Source organism: Leucopleurus acutus (assembly GCF_964270905.1).
Source record: "Leucopleurus acutus genome assembly, chromosome: 12".
NCBI classification, from domain to species: Eukaryota; Metazoa; Chordata; class Mammalia; order Artiodactyla; family Delphinidae; genus Leucopleurus; species Leucopleurus acutus.
In genome coordinates, this window is record NC_139154.1 from 51563728 (window position 1) to 51581489 (window position 17762).

At 47.9% G+C, this 17762-nt stretch overlaps 1 protein-coding gene across 1 annotated transcript in view; it reads right to left on the bottom strand.

Moving 5' to 3' along the window:
- Window positions 1–17762, bottom strand: part of CAPN13 (calpain 13) — a gene marked incomplete at both ends in the record, with an annotated part of 58852 nt that overhangs the window by 31042 nt on the left and 10048 nt on the right. Inside the window, 6 exon segments of the mRNA XM_082851438.1 lie at window positions 766–833; window positions 1764–1891; window positions 1893–1937; window positions 8143–8273; window positions 13864–13979; window positions 14941–15019. Of these exon segments, the coding sequence (XP_082707564.1) occupies window positions 766–833; window positions 1764–1891; window positions 1893–1937; window positions 8143–8273; window positions 13864–13979; window positions 14941–15019 (567 nt within the window).

The window sequence follows — 17762 nt, forward strand, 5'->3', positions numbered from 1 at the left end:
GCTGCATCACGGGGAAAGACTGGTCCCCAGTAGCCATCCTCCCCTCATTCATGGGAATAAAGTTCCAGCTGGGCACAGGGCAGCCCAGCGAGATGCTACGTTTCCCAGACAACGTTGGGCCTCAGGGTGGCACACGACTAGGTCCAGACTCATTGGATCTGAGAGAAAATGGTGTGTGCCTTTACTGATACGTGCCTTCTTTAGGGATGTGTAAGTGTCCCTGGCCTCTTTCTCCTCCCCCGGCTGGGAAATGAGGGGACCTGAGGCAGCTGCCCTGGGCTCACAGATAGAAGCCCCATGTTGCAGATGGCAGAGTCAGCTACCAGCTCTGGAATCACCTGCCTAGCTGAGAAGTGAACTTGATCTTGTTTGAGCCCCCTGCATTTTCGAGTGTCTTTGTCAGAGCAGTTCAGTTGTTATGTAACAAATAAAACCCTTCTGGGGCAAAATTTTCTCCAAAGTCAATTGGGTAGTTAATTCTGCTTTCTTTTTGGGCTAATCCCCCAGCCTAGTTAGACGCTCTGCCTGTCTGAGGCCATTCCAGGATAGTAAGATTTTTGGTGGGTCCCTGGGGCATGAGGATACTGGGCACCAGAACTACTGGATGAAGCGAGGGAATGAGGTTGTCCATGATGGGCCTGGACATGGTGGAGGCAAGGGTGGTCACTACCTGTTTCAGCTTCTTGGGCTCACCGAGGCAAGTGATTCTGACTCCTGTGTAGGGGAGCAAGAACCCTGGGGCACCGTGTTCAGGGAGAGCCTCACCTGCTCAGCGCCAGTCCCTGTGTAGGCATGCCGACTCACCAGCCCGTCTGCTATCCTCGTGGACTCAGCTGTCGGCCTCAAAGGAGAAAAGCAGACCAAGCGTTAAACATTCACACATTCTTCAGAAAGATAGAAAAGCACCATTCAGTCAGCAGCTGGGCTGTGGCCAGAGGAAAAGCATCCCTGACTCACGCTGGAACGGCACGTGTTCCTGGATCTCTTTCCTAGAGAGGCAGAGTTTGAAGGCTGTAGGGTGCTCGCGGCCCCAGCATTTCACACCTCAGGAGACCATCCCATGACAGACAGAAGCCCACCAAGTCCTGAGGACGTGGGCTGCTGGCTTCTCCAATTACTTGCTATCAATGAGACATAACACAAGACATAACTTCTGGGCATTTTGTGGGAGTTGGGAAGATCTACTACCTCCAAGCTACGAGGAATTGGGGTTTAAAGTGCATTCTGGTTTCAGGTGGCATTTCAGACTAGGGGTGTGTGACTCAAAGCCCACATGGTTAAAGAGTGAAGGAATTGTCCTCAGGGATACGGTGTTGGCTGTCTCAGAACAGACTCAAATAATTTGGAGGGTCATTCAGGCTTTTCAGAATGGGGTACTCTGCCTTTGGGCTGCTGCCTTTAAAGCCAGTGAGAATCAAAGGGTCCCCCGTTCACTCTGGACCCCACTGCTTCCGGTCACAGGGAAGCACTAGGCAAAGGCTTCAGTATCAGACGACAGCGTCTGAACCCCTGCTCAGCCACTCACTGGCTGTGTGGCGGTAAGCAGTTTACTTAGTCTCTCTGAGCCCATTTCTTCTGTAAGTGAATTCTGCGATCCCTATTTCAGATGGAGGGCTATCGTGAGGATGAAATGAAGTGGTGTCAGTAAAGCACAGCATCAGTGCTCCGTGATGGTCACTTGGCCATTCCCCTGAATGGGCCAGTGGCTGAACACTCCTGGGCGAGGAAAGGCTCGAACCAGTGCAGCGAGATTCCTGGTCTACTCACCCCGGCCAGGGTGCTGCAGGTCACCAGGGAGCCTGCCTCGGCTACCATCTTCTCCACTGTCATCAGGTCAGACGAGGAGGAACGCAGGCTGATGCTGGTGACCACCCCTCCCGTGAGGTCCACCATCAGGGAGGTAGCCATGGTGCAGGTTGACATAGGACCCATGAAACCTGGCAGGGATAAAGGCAGATCAACCCCTGTGGTGCCTTTGGTGCCCCAGAAAGGGAGGTTGTACCCGGACCTCTGCATATTTCCCAGGAAATGGACTTCCCAACCACCCCCGGGCTACAGCAACCTGCCCACCTTCTGTTCTCCTGGATAAAGAATCTAGCAATGTGCCACCATTATCACTTCCTTCTCCTGGTCTCCTGGGCCTGGGGAGCCCCCCAGGTGGCAGCATTGTACAGAGCTTAGGAATGCAGGTGCTGGAGCCGCAGGCCAGGGTTGAATCCCAGTCTCACCAGATACTTAGCTGCTTCACCTAGACAAGTTACTTAAGCTCCTGGGGCTGGGCTTAGCATAGTGCCTGGCACAAGGGAAGCCTTTAATAAAGACTGGCTATTATTATGATAAGGATCCACTGTTTCAGTATGGAGGTTCCTTAAAAAACTACAAATAGAACTACCATACGACTCAGCAGTCCCACTACTGGGCATATACCCAGAGAGAACCATAATTCAAAAAGGGTCATGTACCACAATGTTCACTGCAGCTCTATTTACAATAGCCCGGAGATGGAAACAACCTAAGTGTCCATCATCGGATGAATGGATAAAGAAGATGTGGCACATATATACAATGGAACATTACTCAGCCATAAAAAGAAACGAAACTGAGTTATCTGTAGTGAGGTGCACGGACCTAGAGTCTGTCATACAGAGTGAAGTAAGTCAGAAAGAGAAAAACAAATACCGTAGGCTAACACGTATATATGGAATCTAAAAAAAAAACAATGGTCATGAAGAACCTAGAGGCAAGATGGGAATAAAGACACAGACCTACTAGAGAATGGACTTGAGGATACGGGGAGGGGGACGGGGAAGCTGGGACAAAGTGAGAGAGTGGCATGGACATATATATACATTACCAAACATAAAATAGATAGCTAGTGGGAAGCAGCCGCATAGCACAGGGAGATCAGCTCGGTGGTTCGTGACCACCTAGAGGGGTGGGATAGGAGGGTGGGAGGGAGGGAGATGTAAGAGGGAAGAGATCTGGGAACATATGTATAACTGATTCACTTTGTTATGAAGCAGAAACTAACACACCATTGTAAAGCAATTATACTCCAATAAAGATGTTAAAAAAAAAAAGGATCCACTGTTTCCTGTTTAACAACAATGGTAAGTACTGGTTGTGTGCAGGGTACCTTGCTAGGCACTGAGCGTTCAAAGATGGATGAGACCCTGTTCCTGCCCTCCAAGAGCCCACAGTTAACAATTGTGATGCTCGCTGTGGCCACAGGCAGCCTCTATTCTTACTCTGTGTGAAGCCTGACCCAGAATCCCCATTCCCAGCCTCAGAACTAACCTACTCCCCCCAGAATCACCAGTGAGGTGATGTCACTGAAGGTAACACAGGTGAGGGTGAGGCTTACATAACACATCCCCAAAGCAAACCACCTAGAACTCTCAGACCTGTTCTCCAAAATGCCTCTTCCGGGACTTCCTTGGTGGTCCAGTGGTTAAGACTCCATGCTCCCAATGCAGGGGGCCTGGCTTCGATACCTGGTCAGGGAACTAGATCCCGCATGCTCCAAGTAAGAGCCTGCATGCCACAACTAAAGATCCCATATGCCGCAACTAAGAGATCCCGTGTGCCGCAGTGAAGATTCCGCATGTGGCAACTAAAGATCCTGAGTGCCACAGCTAAGATCCGGCTCAGCCAAATAAATTTTTAAAATAATAAATATTTTAAAAATGCCTCTTCCCACCCTCCCATGGGGTTTCTGCTTCTGGACCCACACCCTGAGAAATGCCCTGTCTTATTGCCCTATCTTGTCCTCCTCCCAATTCTCCCCCAGTCACCTACTAGACAGTCTCCAGATTCAAGAGCCAATCTGCTCAGCCCAACTGCTGGCCTCCCCTCTCGTGAGCTCTCCTCTCGGGCGGGAGGCTGAGCTTTTCAAGGCCCCCTTTTCTCCTCCGGGGAACGGGCTCTTGCGGTCGTGCTGCCAGGTGAAGCGCGCACAGCACGTGGAGAGGGTCTGGATTGTGGAGGTGTGCTTGCTGCGAGCACGATCAGGACAGCGAGTCCATGCTCACCTGCTTCTACCGCCAAACTCGTCCACCCCTCCACAGCAGCACTCACCACCCACATGCTCTCCCCTTAGAAGGACACGTCGGGTTGCTTTGCCTTCCTTGGGTGTCTATTTGCTGTGAGAGCGCGTGGATCACCTTGGAACAGAGAGGAAGTAACTGGGCGTCCCGGGAAGGCTTCTGAGAGGGGTCACAACTCTGAACTGAGTTTTATCCAGGTCCGGACAGTGGGATGGACATTCTGGAGAGGAAGAATCAAATCAGGTAGGCTCCAGAGCCGGAAGAGCGTGGTGGAGTGGGGGTGATGATGGACTGACTGGTATTCCCGGGAGAGAGGGCGGATTGATGACTCACAAGGAGAACCACTGAAGCAGGGGCCACATGAGGTCAGATTTGTGTTGAGAACTCAAGTTCCTGTCGATGGGGTGAACTGGAAAGGTTCCCATGCGCTCCTAAAATATAGGCAGGGCAAACCCACAACAGCATGGAGCTGAGTCAGGCCAGGCATGAGACCCTGCCTCTTGGTGTCAAAGCTGTCCAGTGGGCATGTTCCCACACTGCCTGGTCACTCAGGCCTCCGGCCGGGACCTAAGCTTTCCTGTCCCTGACGGGGAAGCAGAGGCCAAGCCCCATACAGGTTGGTGGCCGCAGAAAATCTCCAGCTGTTGCTTGCTTTCTGGTGACGCAAAACCACGTGGGGGTCAGGCGTGGGTCCACCCTGCTGCTGCCTCTACTGGGCCCGAGGCCTCGGGCAAGACCCCTCTCGGTCCTCGGCCCTTCACCTGGATCAGCTCTGGGGCCCCTCAGACACCCCTCTCTCACCATACTTCCACCTCTGCAGTCCTCTCCTCCTGGGGTCCCCCAGAATTCACGTAAACTCACTTCAGCAACTACAGATCAAGCAGCCGCTCTCAGCAGGACACCGTCCCAGGCGCAGACACCACGGACGGCGTAGAGAGTCTTGTGTTAATGAAAGCAAAGGCCACAGAACCCAAGGGCCATTCTACAGGAACCAGGTGGCAGATGGATCTCAACTCGTTATTAAACTGGTTCTAAGTCTTATCTTTCTGTCTCTCCCTCTCTCTGGCCAGCGCTGTCTGGTATTAGACTCTTGTCTCTGCAGTGTTTTAGTCAGCTGCAAAGCTTCCGTCGTGCCTAGGGGGGCCTCAGCGTCGGACTCCCTTGATTTTCCACGTTTTCTGCCTCTGGGTCCTAGATTAAGAGGGCTTTGCTCAGGGTGCTGGAAGATCACCAAGACTAGGGTTCTGGAACCCATTCCAGAGCCCGCCAGCATGACCTCCCGTGTTGCCACACCCCCTTCTGGCTTCCAATAGAGCTTCACTGGAGCCACACCAGGAAAGCGGCTGCTGGCTCTGCCCCGTCACTCCAGGGCCACTGCCTCAGGGTCTACGGGCCTCGTCTGATGTCATGCACCTCCCACTCTCTGCAGTCACCACAGAGACACCCAATGCAAGGGGAGGGACCCATGGCCAGTGGCCCCCTCTCGGTGTCTTCCACAGCCTTCTCTCGCTGTGTCTCCACGATGCCCACGAAGCCTGTCCCAGCAGCAGCTGGGCGTTTCGACAACGAGCTCTCCCTCTCTGCCTTACAAACACGCGCTCACAGAGCCTGCTCACGCTTCAGGGACAAGTCAACTCTTCTTAGCTCCCTTTGCTGCCAGGAAATAGAAAGGGGAGGGAAAGAGGGAGAGCACTGTGTTCGCCACACCTGTCACTACGCGTGTCACCTGAACCCAGGAATTCTGAGAGAGCCTTCTTCTCACCCCTCGGCTTCCGCCTCATGTTGGGGAAACGTCTCCATGCCTGGCAGGGACGTGAGGGGGGGAAGGATTCAGATGTCAAATCGGGATCCAAAAAGGATGCTGAAAGGCTATAATTCTGAGCCACAGAGATTCCAGAAAGGATGCTAGGCAGCTTACCAGACCTTGTCTCCCACTCTCCTATTTTATGACCTCTGGGGAAAAGAACCCTGCAAACAAAGATTTTTTTTCCCTCCACATCTGACTCACTTGACCAATTCATTTCTGACTCCCCAGCTGCAAGAATGGTTGAAAGTTTGGGATCCACATGTTCACTCGGTATTGCCTACACCCTTGGAGGGAAAGAGGACCATCTCCACCTGGACAGGTGGGCTCTCTATGCTTGCGCTGTGGTCCCTCTGTGCCAGACACTGAGTTCCAAAGACGCAAAAAGACAAATCATTTTCCTCTAGGACTGACAGTATCAAGAAATGATGGAAAAGCACGTGACAGGGGAGGACAGACCTGATCCCAGCTTGGCCTCAAACACGGTGTGACCTTGGGCAAGTCATTTCACTGCCCCTCCCCACCCCAAGCCTCAGTTTCCTCATCTTTCAAAGAAGGTAGGGTTTGATGCTGACAGAGGCTCCGTCTAGCTCTGATGTGCTGTAATTCTATTTGATTTCCTCCTGCATTCTATAACCCCCTTCTTTGGATGGAGGGGAAAGCTTTTAAATTGCTTTGGAGTTTGAAACATTTTCTCCTGCACTAGATTTCTTCAGGCAGTGGAATGTGGATTCTGGGTCCAGTTTCCCATTTCTTTTCAAGCTGAATGATTGCTTTAGGTCAGCTGTTAACAAAAATCGGGTCAAAGTCATCATTTCATCTGCGAGCTTTCTAATTCTCCAAGTGAACTGCCATGCTCCCCCCTTTCAATAAGGAAAAAAAAAAAGAGGCCCTGGAGTGGTGAGCACTGAATCCACCCCGGAAAGATAATGGCAGTGTTTGCATAAGTAGCTTAGAAGTGAATTAACCTCCCCAAACATATGGATTGCTTCATCCACCTCGCCTGTTTTCTGGGCTTCATTCTCAAATGCTAACGACCAGCTCTTCCTGACGCTGGAAATGAGCAACAGCTCTAGTTTTGCACAAGCTGGGCTCAAAAGAAAGAATGCACGAAAAGAGCCCCTGAGATGTGCCTCCAGAAGGACAAGGACTGGGGTAGTCTGCGGGGTCGCAACCACTCCTCAGGGCCCGGGATTGGATGGGGCGGGGTCTTCAGTCTTGCCAAATGATGTCACTTGATCAGACGACCAAAAACCTCAGTAGACTCAGGTTAATTGCTTACACCTGCCATCACATCACTCTTCAGAGCCTTGGCTTCCCCACTTGTCATTATGAGGCATTGGTTAGGAAGATCTTTGGGGAACCTGATTCCAGGACACTCTCCACTATTCATTTTTCTCCTGAAATGTGTGGCCCCTGACCTTTTGTCTCCTAGCATTGGCTTCCAGCTCTGATGTGTCCCTCACTTGTGTGGGTCTTGATGACAGCGACCTCTCACACACACACGTACTCTTGCACACCCCGCCTGAGCCAGCGTGAGCGTCTCTCCCAGTGCCCAGCACAGTGCCTGGATTACGATTAAATGCACCATACACAGCTGTTGAATAAAAGCAACCCAAATTGCCTAAGTGAAACAGGTGACTTGGGGCGTTTATAAGTCCTCGAGCTTGTTAACACCAGAAGGTAGCCCCTGACTCATGGTGTTTGGACCATATAATAATAAACAGCTCCCGCCCTGCCCCCAGTCATAAATGCAATCTCACGGCAGCCACACCAGGTCCCCAAGTGTCCCGCCCGGGTCACTGCTCAAATCACCCCCCCCCCCATATCTCCTCTCTCTTTTCTGAAATCCTACCCATCCTTCAAGGCCTCGCTCAACGCCACCTCCTCTGTGCAGTCCCAGCTGAGTCTCTGTGAGTCGGAACTGCTGTCTCTCTCCTCTGCCCCTCTCAGCAGACTTTGAACATGATACTACATTTTATTGGGGCCCGTACACCAGCCCTGACAATACCGTTGTCAGTGCCTATTTCTGTCCAGCTCTGCCCGGCCCACCCCTCGCCATGTGTCTCTGGGTCCCTCCTCTGGCTCCAGCTGAGCCTTGCGCACAGTGATTATTGATGGAGGATGCCCAGCGAGGGGCCGAAGGCTCCGAGGCTCCCAGGGGCAGCGCTTGCACTGAGCAGAGCTGCCAACAGTCTCAGCGCCGGCTGGTGGGGAGCGCCAGCGGGGCAAGGGGCCGGGCAGGCAGGGCCAGCATCCAGGCCCTGGGCAGAGGGACGGGCCCATCCTTACTTGGCGTAGGCTTTCTCCAGCAGGCTCGGCCAGAACTCTTGTTTGCTGCGAGGGTTAACGAAGTGCTCATTGTTCAGGACAGGTAGGCGCTCGTCAATCACCACTTCCACCCGCTGGCCACACTGCCAGAACGGGAGGAGAGAGAGAGGAATATACGCCTTAGTAGAGTTGGGGCAGGAGGGAGGTGCTGGCCCCCCGACCCAGGCCAAAAGATAACCACCTTTGCCACTTAACCACCACAGTGCAACAAGGAAGTCTATCCAGACCAAAATCCCAGCCCAGGTTGGCGCACGGGGGACCGGACTGTCATCTCCACTGACAGGTGAGTCACAGATCAAGTGAATCAAGGAAAATACAGCAGGGAGGAGGGAGTCTTGGGCTCCAGCTGGACTTTGTGGCTGACTCCTGCCTCACTTTGGCAAGTCCTTTGTGAGATTCAGGCGCACTGAAGACTCTCCGGGTACATCTCGTCTACAAAATGGCAGTAGGGGGAGCAGATGCTGAGTAGCAAAGGAGAATGGGAGATATAGAGTGTTGTGATGGGGAAGGAGAGCCTTTAGGGAGCTGAAGGCTTGAGAGAGGAGGCAGGATTCCAGCAGGTGGCGAGGCGCAGGGAAGGCATCCCAGATGCGGCGGCGACAATGTGGGCGGAAGTCTAAGGGCCGAACGGTGAGGTTGCTCGGGACTGAGCAGTTACAGCCTCACCCTGGCCCTCCTCTCCTCACGTCCAGCTGTCTCTGCCAGCAGAGCAGCCGCCATGAAGCGGGCTGGCACTGTTGCTGCTAAGCGTGCAAATGAACCAGATGCTCCTCTCCAAAACAGAGTGGTTTAATCTTCAGCATTCAACTCTTAATGGTTCACCCGGGGGCATTGCCAAATGAGGATAATTCATAACAAAGCCAGCTTTTTGGAGTTGGTTTGCTGGTCTCTGGATCAGCAACAGGGCTTCTGGCTTCAGGCCTGAGTCCTGACAAGATTCAGGCAAGCCTCCGATAGTCGGGCTTGGAGTAAAGCTGGGTGGATGCAATCCATCATCTGCTCGGTGGTGACAGGGAGACTTGCCCACAGCCGGATGTCCCAGATGTTGGGCTTTTGCATACAGATGAGGATGCACTTTCGAAGCAGGGAGGGAAACCAAGACAGAGATGTCAGTGGAGACAAGACAAAGAAGATGTCCTCGCAGGCTTTAATGGACCAGTGCACTGGAGCTGGTGCTGCCCCAGCTGTGGATATGCATCCCGACTGCAGTAAGATGCACAGGAGGGTGAGGCTGGGAGCCAACAGGGATGCTATTACAGTGAGATCGTGAAACCTGTCTGAAGCATCAGGGAAGCTAACGCTAGCTCCTTGAAGGAGGATACTAGAAGGACAGACCCATCTGGATGTGGGGTTTAATTGGATAGCAAAGTGTAGTAGGTGGTATCCAGTCAGTGGAACCGTGCTCCAGTCCTGGTTTTGTTTTTTTGTCCCGAGCAATAGATATTGGATAAGACACTTAATTCTCGGTGATTCAGTTTCCTCATCTGTCAAATGGTGGTAAGAGTAAGAGCTACCTCCTACTGTGAGGGGATCAGATGAGTGTGTGAAGGTGACATCACAGGTTTGAAAGTAAGAACTGTGTCTCGACAGGCTTTTCGTTCAGCATTTAGGTTAGTGCCTGGCACACAGTAGGCCATAAAGAATGAGTGAGTCCTGGCTTGAACGAGATCCTCTTGTTGGTTCTACCCTCACTCACATCTTCCCACACCAGTAATGCTGACCAGACTTGTTCTCCCTATACAAAGGGAACCTCAGGTAAGATCATCGTTCCCAAAAAGGATGAAAATGGCCTGACTGGTGGTCAAGAATGAGGCCACCGATCTGTGTTTCCTGGTTCACTGCTCTGGGTGAGGAGGGCTGGCGCCTGGATAATGTCTGCGCCCGTCAAGAAGCTGGCTGGTGCCATTGAGCCAGTACCCAAGTGTCTGAGGGAAACCAGAAGTGTTTTGGGCAAAGCATCCAAGTTGCCCAGGCACTGGGCCCTTTCCAGAGAAGAGTGCCCAAGCTCAGAATGATGAGATGTACAGAGGTCAGCACTCGTAGCTATTTCTGGGGAACTGTGGGACTATCTTCACCACCCAGAAGGGCAAAGCATGTCCAGCCTGGGCCTCAGTTTGTCCTAACTACCTGTCACCCCACCAACACTTGCACCCCTGAGGTGAGCCCAGACACAGCTAAACACTGCACCCTCTGGCTAACTCCTCAGTGTGACCCTTGGACCAGCAACATCAGCATCATCTGGGAGCTTGTTAGAAGACCTAGCATGCAAATAATTGGACTTCAGGAAGAGAGAACAGGATAAAGGAGGACACCCAGAAAAAAATGGAGGGAAACAGCTGAGCAGAAAAAGGAGGCAGGTCTTCAGAACGAAAGTGCTCACTGAATTCCAGGCGAGATTAATCTTGCCTGGAATTCACGCATCTGGACATTTCTAGAGAAATTTCTGAACCAAGGAGAGAGATCGCCTCATATAAACTTGCAATTTGAGAGAATATGTTGCATACAAGGTCAAGAGAATAGATTAACATTGGATTTTTCTTCTGCAACATTGGGGAAGGTACAAGACAATCGAGAAATGTTTACAGATTCTTGAGGAAAAGGAATGTAATCCAAAAATCCTAAACCCAACCGAAATATTGTTCTTAACTAAGAGCAAATGAAAAATACTCACGTAATCTGAGGAAACTATTCAAGGAACTACTCCTACCAAATGTGGATGAAATCAGAACAAAAATCTTAAGAGGAAATGAAGGCTGAAAGAAACAATGGTGAGTAATGAGTTTTGAATATTCTTTGGACAAGAAATATACTGGTAACGTAGTGAAAATGAAATTGATAGTGAAAGGATGAGCAACGATATAATAGGGAAATGTAAGTAACAAGAAGCTGGAGTAGCAATGTGAATATCAGATAAAGAGGAATTCAAGTTCAGACGCATAAATATAGCAAAGAGGGATATTTGTGTAAGCTTTATTGCAACAACTGGAGAGCAAGAACATAAATATTTGGGCACCAAAGAATAGAGCAGGAAAAGTATAAAGCCAGAACATGAGGAACCCTCCAAACTATAACTTTGGGGAAGAACTTTAACTCACTTCTTTTAGAATATGACAAATCAAATAGACAAAAAATAAGCCAAGATAGAAGAGATAATTGCAGATTATACAATGTGCAAATCAGAGAGCTTGATTCCATATATCATGGATATATTATTATGGATAATATATACTCTTCTCATATGTCCATGAAGCATCTATAAAAACTGTTGTGGACCTGGCCATGAATAAAACTTTAATAATTTCCCCAAATGTGAGAGTTTATGAATTATATTCTCTGATCATCATCTAATAAGTCTAAAATTCTACAACCAAGAGATGATCCCCTATAAAACTTAATCAAAACTAAAAACATCATAAAAAAGCCAAAAACATACTAACTTAAAATTAATAAAAGACATTTGATATTAAAATCGATGGATACAGAAAAGACCTGAGAAGGAAAATTTTAGTCTTAAATCTTTTATCATGAAGAAAAAAAGAAAGAATATTAAGTGTATAGTTTCAGAAAACAAAAAACCAATAAAATTGACCAGGAGAAAGTAAATGGGAATTAATAAAAATAAACTGAAATTAATTATATGGAAATCAAAACCCTAAAAGAAAAAGAATAGAAAGAACAATGAAAATTGAAAGTTGAGTCATTCAAAAACTAATACAGTAGATTGGTTGGATTAAGAAGAGCTGGATTAAGAAAAAAAGGAAAAATAAAAATATAGTTTAGGGATTAATAAAGTTGACTTAATCACAAATTAGAAGAAATAAAATAAATTTTCAGAGAATTATATAAGCAACTTTGGCGCAATAAATTTGGAACTACAGAAGAAACAGTTGGTTCTCTTGGCAAAATATAAATTTCAAGAATTAACTCTAGAAGAAATAAGAGGCCCAAGCAGATCAACAGCTATTGAACACATCAGAAGAGTTTAAGAAATCATATTTAAAAAGGAGATAGAAGGGCTTCCCTGGTGGCGCAGTGGTTGGATGTCCGCCTTCCGATGCGGGGGACACGGGTTCGTGTCCCGGTCTGGGAGGATCCCACGTGCCACGGAGCGGCTGGGCCCGTGAGCCACGGCCGCTAGGCCTGTGTGTCCGGAGCCTGTGCTCTGCAACGGGAGAGGCCACAGCGGTGGGAGGCCCACGTACCGCAAAAATAAATAAATAAATAAAAAGGAGATAGGTCCAGACGATTTAACTATTGCCTATTTTACTTTTAAAGAACAGATAATCAATGATTAACAGCCATTATACAAATTATTTCAGATCAAAGTAAATCTCAATAGGTTCATATTAAAAAGCAAGCATAACTCCACAGTAAAAACAACAAACAATGGGAAGCCAATTCCACATGTGATACAGATGTAAAAATTCTAATAAAATTTTTAGCAAATTTAATCTAACAGTGGATTAAAAGAATGACAAACCAGGAAAGTAAGTCACTAAAACCAAGAGACAGCAGGATTTTGCTCTTGTCACTCTTATTCAAAATTGCAACCTTCTAATTAATGCAACAAGGCAAAAGAGCAAAATAAGCTCTATAAATATTAAAAGAAGAGACAAAATTATCTTTGTGGATAATATTAGATAACTAAAAAAAATCCAGACACTACTAAAGAAAAAAATTAGAACTAATAAAAGAATTTGGTAAGGTGGCTAGATACAACTTAATATAAAACAAGGAACAGCTTTCCTCTTTTTAGCAACGTCTAGTTAGAAAAATCATTCATATTAGCTACAAACTTGTAAATTATCTGAGAATACATTTACCAAGATGGGTATAGCATGAATATCAAAACATAACTATAACATTTTACTGAAGGGCATAAAACTAGTTCCAAATAAATGGAAAGATATACTGTCTTTTTGGAAAGGAATAACTACAGTAATAAAAGTTTGATTTTTCCAAATTAATACATAAATTTAATGCTGCTCTATTCTGCATCACAGTGGCTTTTCTTTTCTTTTCTTTTCTTTTTTTTTTGATACGCGGGCCTCTCACCATTGTGGCCTCTCCCGTTGCGGAGCACAGGCTCCGGACGCGCAGGCTCAGCGGCCATGGCTCACGGGCCCAGCCGCTCCGCGGCATGTGGGATCCTCCCGGACCGGGGCACGAACCCGTGTCCCCTGCATCGGCAGGCGGACTCCCAACCACTGCGCCACCAGGGAAGCCCGGCTTTTCTTTTTAAAATAGACATATGATTTAAAAATTCTCATAGAAGAATAAATGTGCAAGAATCACCAAGATAAAATATTTTTTGGGCAAGCATAATGAATAATGAAGGAGAACCTATGCCACCAGATATTACAGCTCATTCTAAAACTACTGTAATCAAAATAACCAGATATGGCACAGGAATAGACAGACAAAATCTCAATGACGTACAGGGTTCTTGATGAATGACTCTTCTCTTTTGCTGATTGTTTCTGCCATTCTTTATATTTACATGAAAACATTTTAACTCTCATCCTCCCTATGTGTCGTCAGATCACGAGCCAACACAGAGTAACTAACACATAAGTGTCTTTTCCACATCTTGGGCTGCCAGACCAACAGAACTTTCACGACGGTCGCCTTCCTGTGCTCACAGAGAATCCCATTTAAGGAGCATCCCAGCAGCACACTTACCGGAAAATGGAAAATCCCTGTATATTGGTATGAAAAGCTTTGGTCCATTAGGATCTTCTGCAGATGCTGTGGATTCTGTGTCAAGGAGCCCAGTGCTGCCAGGAACCAGCAATCTCCTGGGAGGGGACAAAAGCCATGAGAGCTGCCTGGACACAACTGGAAGCCCCATCCCATGTACTGCACAGAGTCAGCATACCTCCTTCTGAATAATGCATTTTTTTCTGTCTGAGAGAGAACCAGAAGAAAGATTCACTGGGTTCAGTTCCAAGCAAAATAGAGAAGGTGATGGTAGTGGTTATGGAGATAGTGGTAGTGGTGAAAGGGGTGATGGGGGTAGAGGTGGTGATGGGGTGGAGTAGTGATGGGGTGGTGGCGGTGATGGGAGTGATGGGGGTAGAGGTGGTGATGGGGTGGTGGTGGTGGTGATGGGAATGATGGGGGTGGAGGTGGTGATGGGTGTGAGTAGTGATGGGGTGGTGGTGGTGATGGGAGTGATGGGGTGGGGGTGGTGATGGGGTGGAGTAGTGATGGGGTGGTGGTGGTGGTGATGGGAGTGATGGGGGTAGAGGTGGTGATGGGGTGGTGGTGGTGATGGGAGTGATGGGGGGGTGGTGGTGATGGGAGTGATGGGAGTGGTGGTGGTGATGGGAGTGATGGGGGTGGAGGTGGTGATGGTGTGATGGGGGGGTGGTGGTGATGGGAGTGATGGTTTTACCGAAATAGCACATACAGAGTATCTAGCACAGCCTTGCAGAAGTTCAATTAACGTTTGCTTCCCTGATGCTTCCTCTGCTCGGTGCTCAGATTAAACTCCGTGTCTATTTGCTCCTTTTCTTTGATAATTGCTCTCTCCAAAGGGCTCTGCACACCCGCTACTGAGCCGACTTCCAGGCTGAGGGTCTGGGTGTGAACAGTCCGTCCACAGCAACACCGAGGGTGCCAGGCTTGCCTCCTCAGAAGATGGGGCAGCATTCTGGGGGTCTGGGTGGGCACTGCTCTTGACCCCCCCTACTCTGAGGCTGACTTTGGGCAGCCTGCATCAATCCAGGGCTGGGAAGGAAGAGGTTGAGTTCTTACCTGCCTCCCCCTGTTGGATGTCGAAACTGCTCACATCTTCCAGGATGAAGTGAGGCTCTGATTTACCCTTCAATAAATCCTTAGAAAAGAGGGAGAAAAGCCATGAGCATCTTTCATTCCTCTATCTCCCAGTGTGCTACCCAAGACATCACTCTCTTTGTCTTTGAGGGGTAGAGGTTACTTCTTTAAACAGGTGTTTAAAATATGAGGTAGGAAAGCTGCCCTCATTCTTCAGGTTTTATTGCTAACAGCAAGGCAAATGTCAAAAGGGTGTATATGTAACTGACCAAACAGGCAATAAATGCATAAGCAATCTGTGCCAAGAGATAAGGACTCAGGATCCTTACATCAAATGATCAGCCATCCTGGTACCAACAGCACTGTTTCATTAGGAGTTTATAAACAACCAAAAAAGAAGAGCATGCATTTATTAGAGGAAACTTTTATAAGCATAACCACGCTTTCCTTGTGAAATGTCATCTCTCAGAAGTCAGTGTAGACATTCTGAGCTCCAGGTTCAAGTCCAGCCATGTGCTGTACAGGACAGAGGATGTGCATTATTCAGGCCTTTGCCCACTCCCTGGCTAACACACAGACGGATTCTGGAAGACCCCAAGCAGCCTCCAGGTTCTCCTGCTACCAGGAGCCCACAGGATTATCCTGAGCTTCCTCTCTGTGCATCTCTTCCTGGATTTCCATGTGTGGATTTGTATAATTTGGTAACTGTTCCTGTATCATTTCTTTTCACATTGACAAATAAGTCCCCAGAGAGCAGGGGGGCAAAGTAGATTCATCTACTCAACAGCCATGAACGTGTGGAGTCCTGTATCTTGTGAGACCTGTCAGCCCTTCGTATACTGCCGGCCAGTTTCCTGGTGGAGCCGCCAAGGGGAAAACTAAGGTGTGCGTGTCTGCAAACAAGTCAGCCAGCCCACCTCACCAGGCTTCCTCCCACCACCTTCTCTGCACATAACCAGCCCTCTCTGATGGCCAGGGCAGGGCGCTCAGGCTCAGGCCCTTGCGATGGAGGCATCCAGCTGACCCTATGCCCTACCCTTGGCTGCTCAGAACCTGGGGTCTCTCCCAACACCAGCAGGAAGGGCAGCTCTCCACAGGGCCCTGGAGGGAGTAACTCTCCCAGTGTCAAAGCAACTTGGGGCACTTCAGTGGCTTTAGCTGTCCCCTCACCTTCTACTGGAAAAGGGAACTCAAGGTCTCAGTGGAGGCTAGCTGGAGATCCTCCACTCAGGGATTAAAGAAGAGGGTGGAGGCCATCAGGTTTTTGGATGGGGTAAAAATGACAGTGTGGCTCAGCTTTCTAGACCCAGCACAGCTGCAGTTTCTTCGTCGTTTACCCCTGGTTTACCCCCATGATGGACAGAGGAGGGGTAGGTGTGCTGAGAGTGATTGAACGGAGCCTGGTGTGGAATCCTGCCTGCATTGTTCCCTGGGTGACCTTGAGCAACTTTCTTTACTTTGCTGAACCTCAGTTTCTTCATGTGTAAAGTGGGAGTCAAATGAGAAAGCCACTGGTGCCCTGGCTGCTGTTACCAAACCCTCGCCGAGGACTAGATGCTTCATTCACAGTGGTCTCCCGACAGACTTGCAAAGCAGGAGTCTGCATTTTACAAAGGAGGAAGGATGTGAAATACTCAGTGTAGCATCAGACAAGGGACCTGTTCAATAAATATTGATTCCCTCTTTCTGTAATATTTGCAAACTTAAAAAGACCACACTCATGGATAAACCCAGCATCTCAAATGCATTCCTTATAAAACAAGAGAGAGCTGAATGGATACAAAAACAAGACCCATATATATGCTGTCTACAAGAGACCCACTTCAGACCTAGAGACACATACAGACTGAAAGTAAGGGGATGGAAAAAGATATTCCATGCAAATGGAAACCAAAAGAAAGCTGGAGTAGCAATTCTCATATCAGATAAAATAGACTTTAAAATAAGGACTATTAGAAGAGACAAAGAAGGACACTACATAATGATCAAGGGATCGATCCAAGAAGAAGATAGAACAATTGTAAATATTTATGCACCCAACATAGGAGCACCTCAATACATAAGGCAAATACTAACAGCCATAAAAGGGGAAATCAACAGTAACACATTCATAGTAGGGGACTTTAACACCCCACTTTCACCAATGGACAGATCATCCAAAATGAAAATGAATAAGGAAACACAAGCTTTAAATGATACATTAAACGAGATGGACTTAATTGATATTTATAGGACACTCCATCCAAAAACAACAGAATACACATTTTTCTCAAGTGCTCATGGAACATTCTCTAGGATAGATCATATCTTGGGTCACAAATCAAGCCTTGGTAAATTTAAGAAAATTGAAATTGTATCAAGTATCTTTTACAACCACAATGCCATGAGACTAGATATCAATTACAGAAAAAGATCTGTAAAAAATACAAACACATGGAGGCTAAACAATACACTACTTAATAACAAAGTGATCAATGAAGAAATCAAAGAGGAAATAAAAAAATACCTAGAAACAAATAACAATGGAGACACAACGACCCAAAACCTATGGGATGCAGCAAAAGCAGTTCTAAGAGGGAAGTTTATAGCAATACAAGCCCACCTTAAGAAGCAGGAAACAACTCGAATAAACAACCTAACCTTGCACCTAAAGCAATTAGAGAAAGAAGAACAAAAAAACCCCAAAGTTAGCTGAAGGAAAGAAATCATTAAAATCAGATCAGAAATAAATGAAAAAGAAATGAAGGAAACGATAGCAAAGATCAATAAAACTAAAAGGTGGTTCTTTGAGTAGATAAACAAAA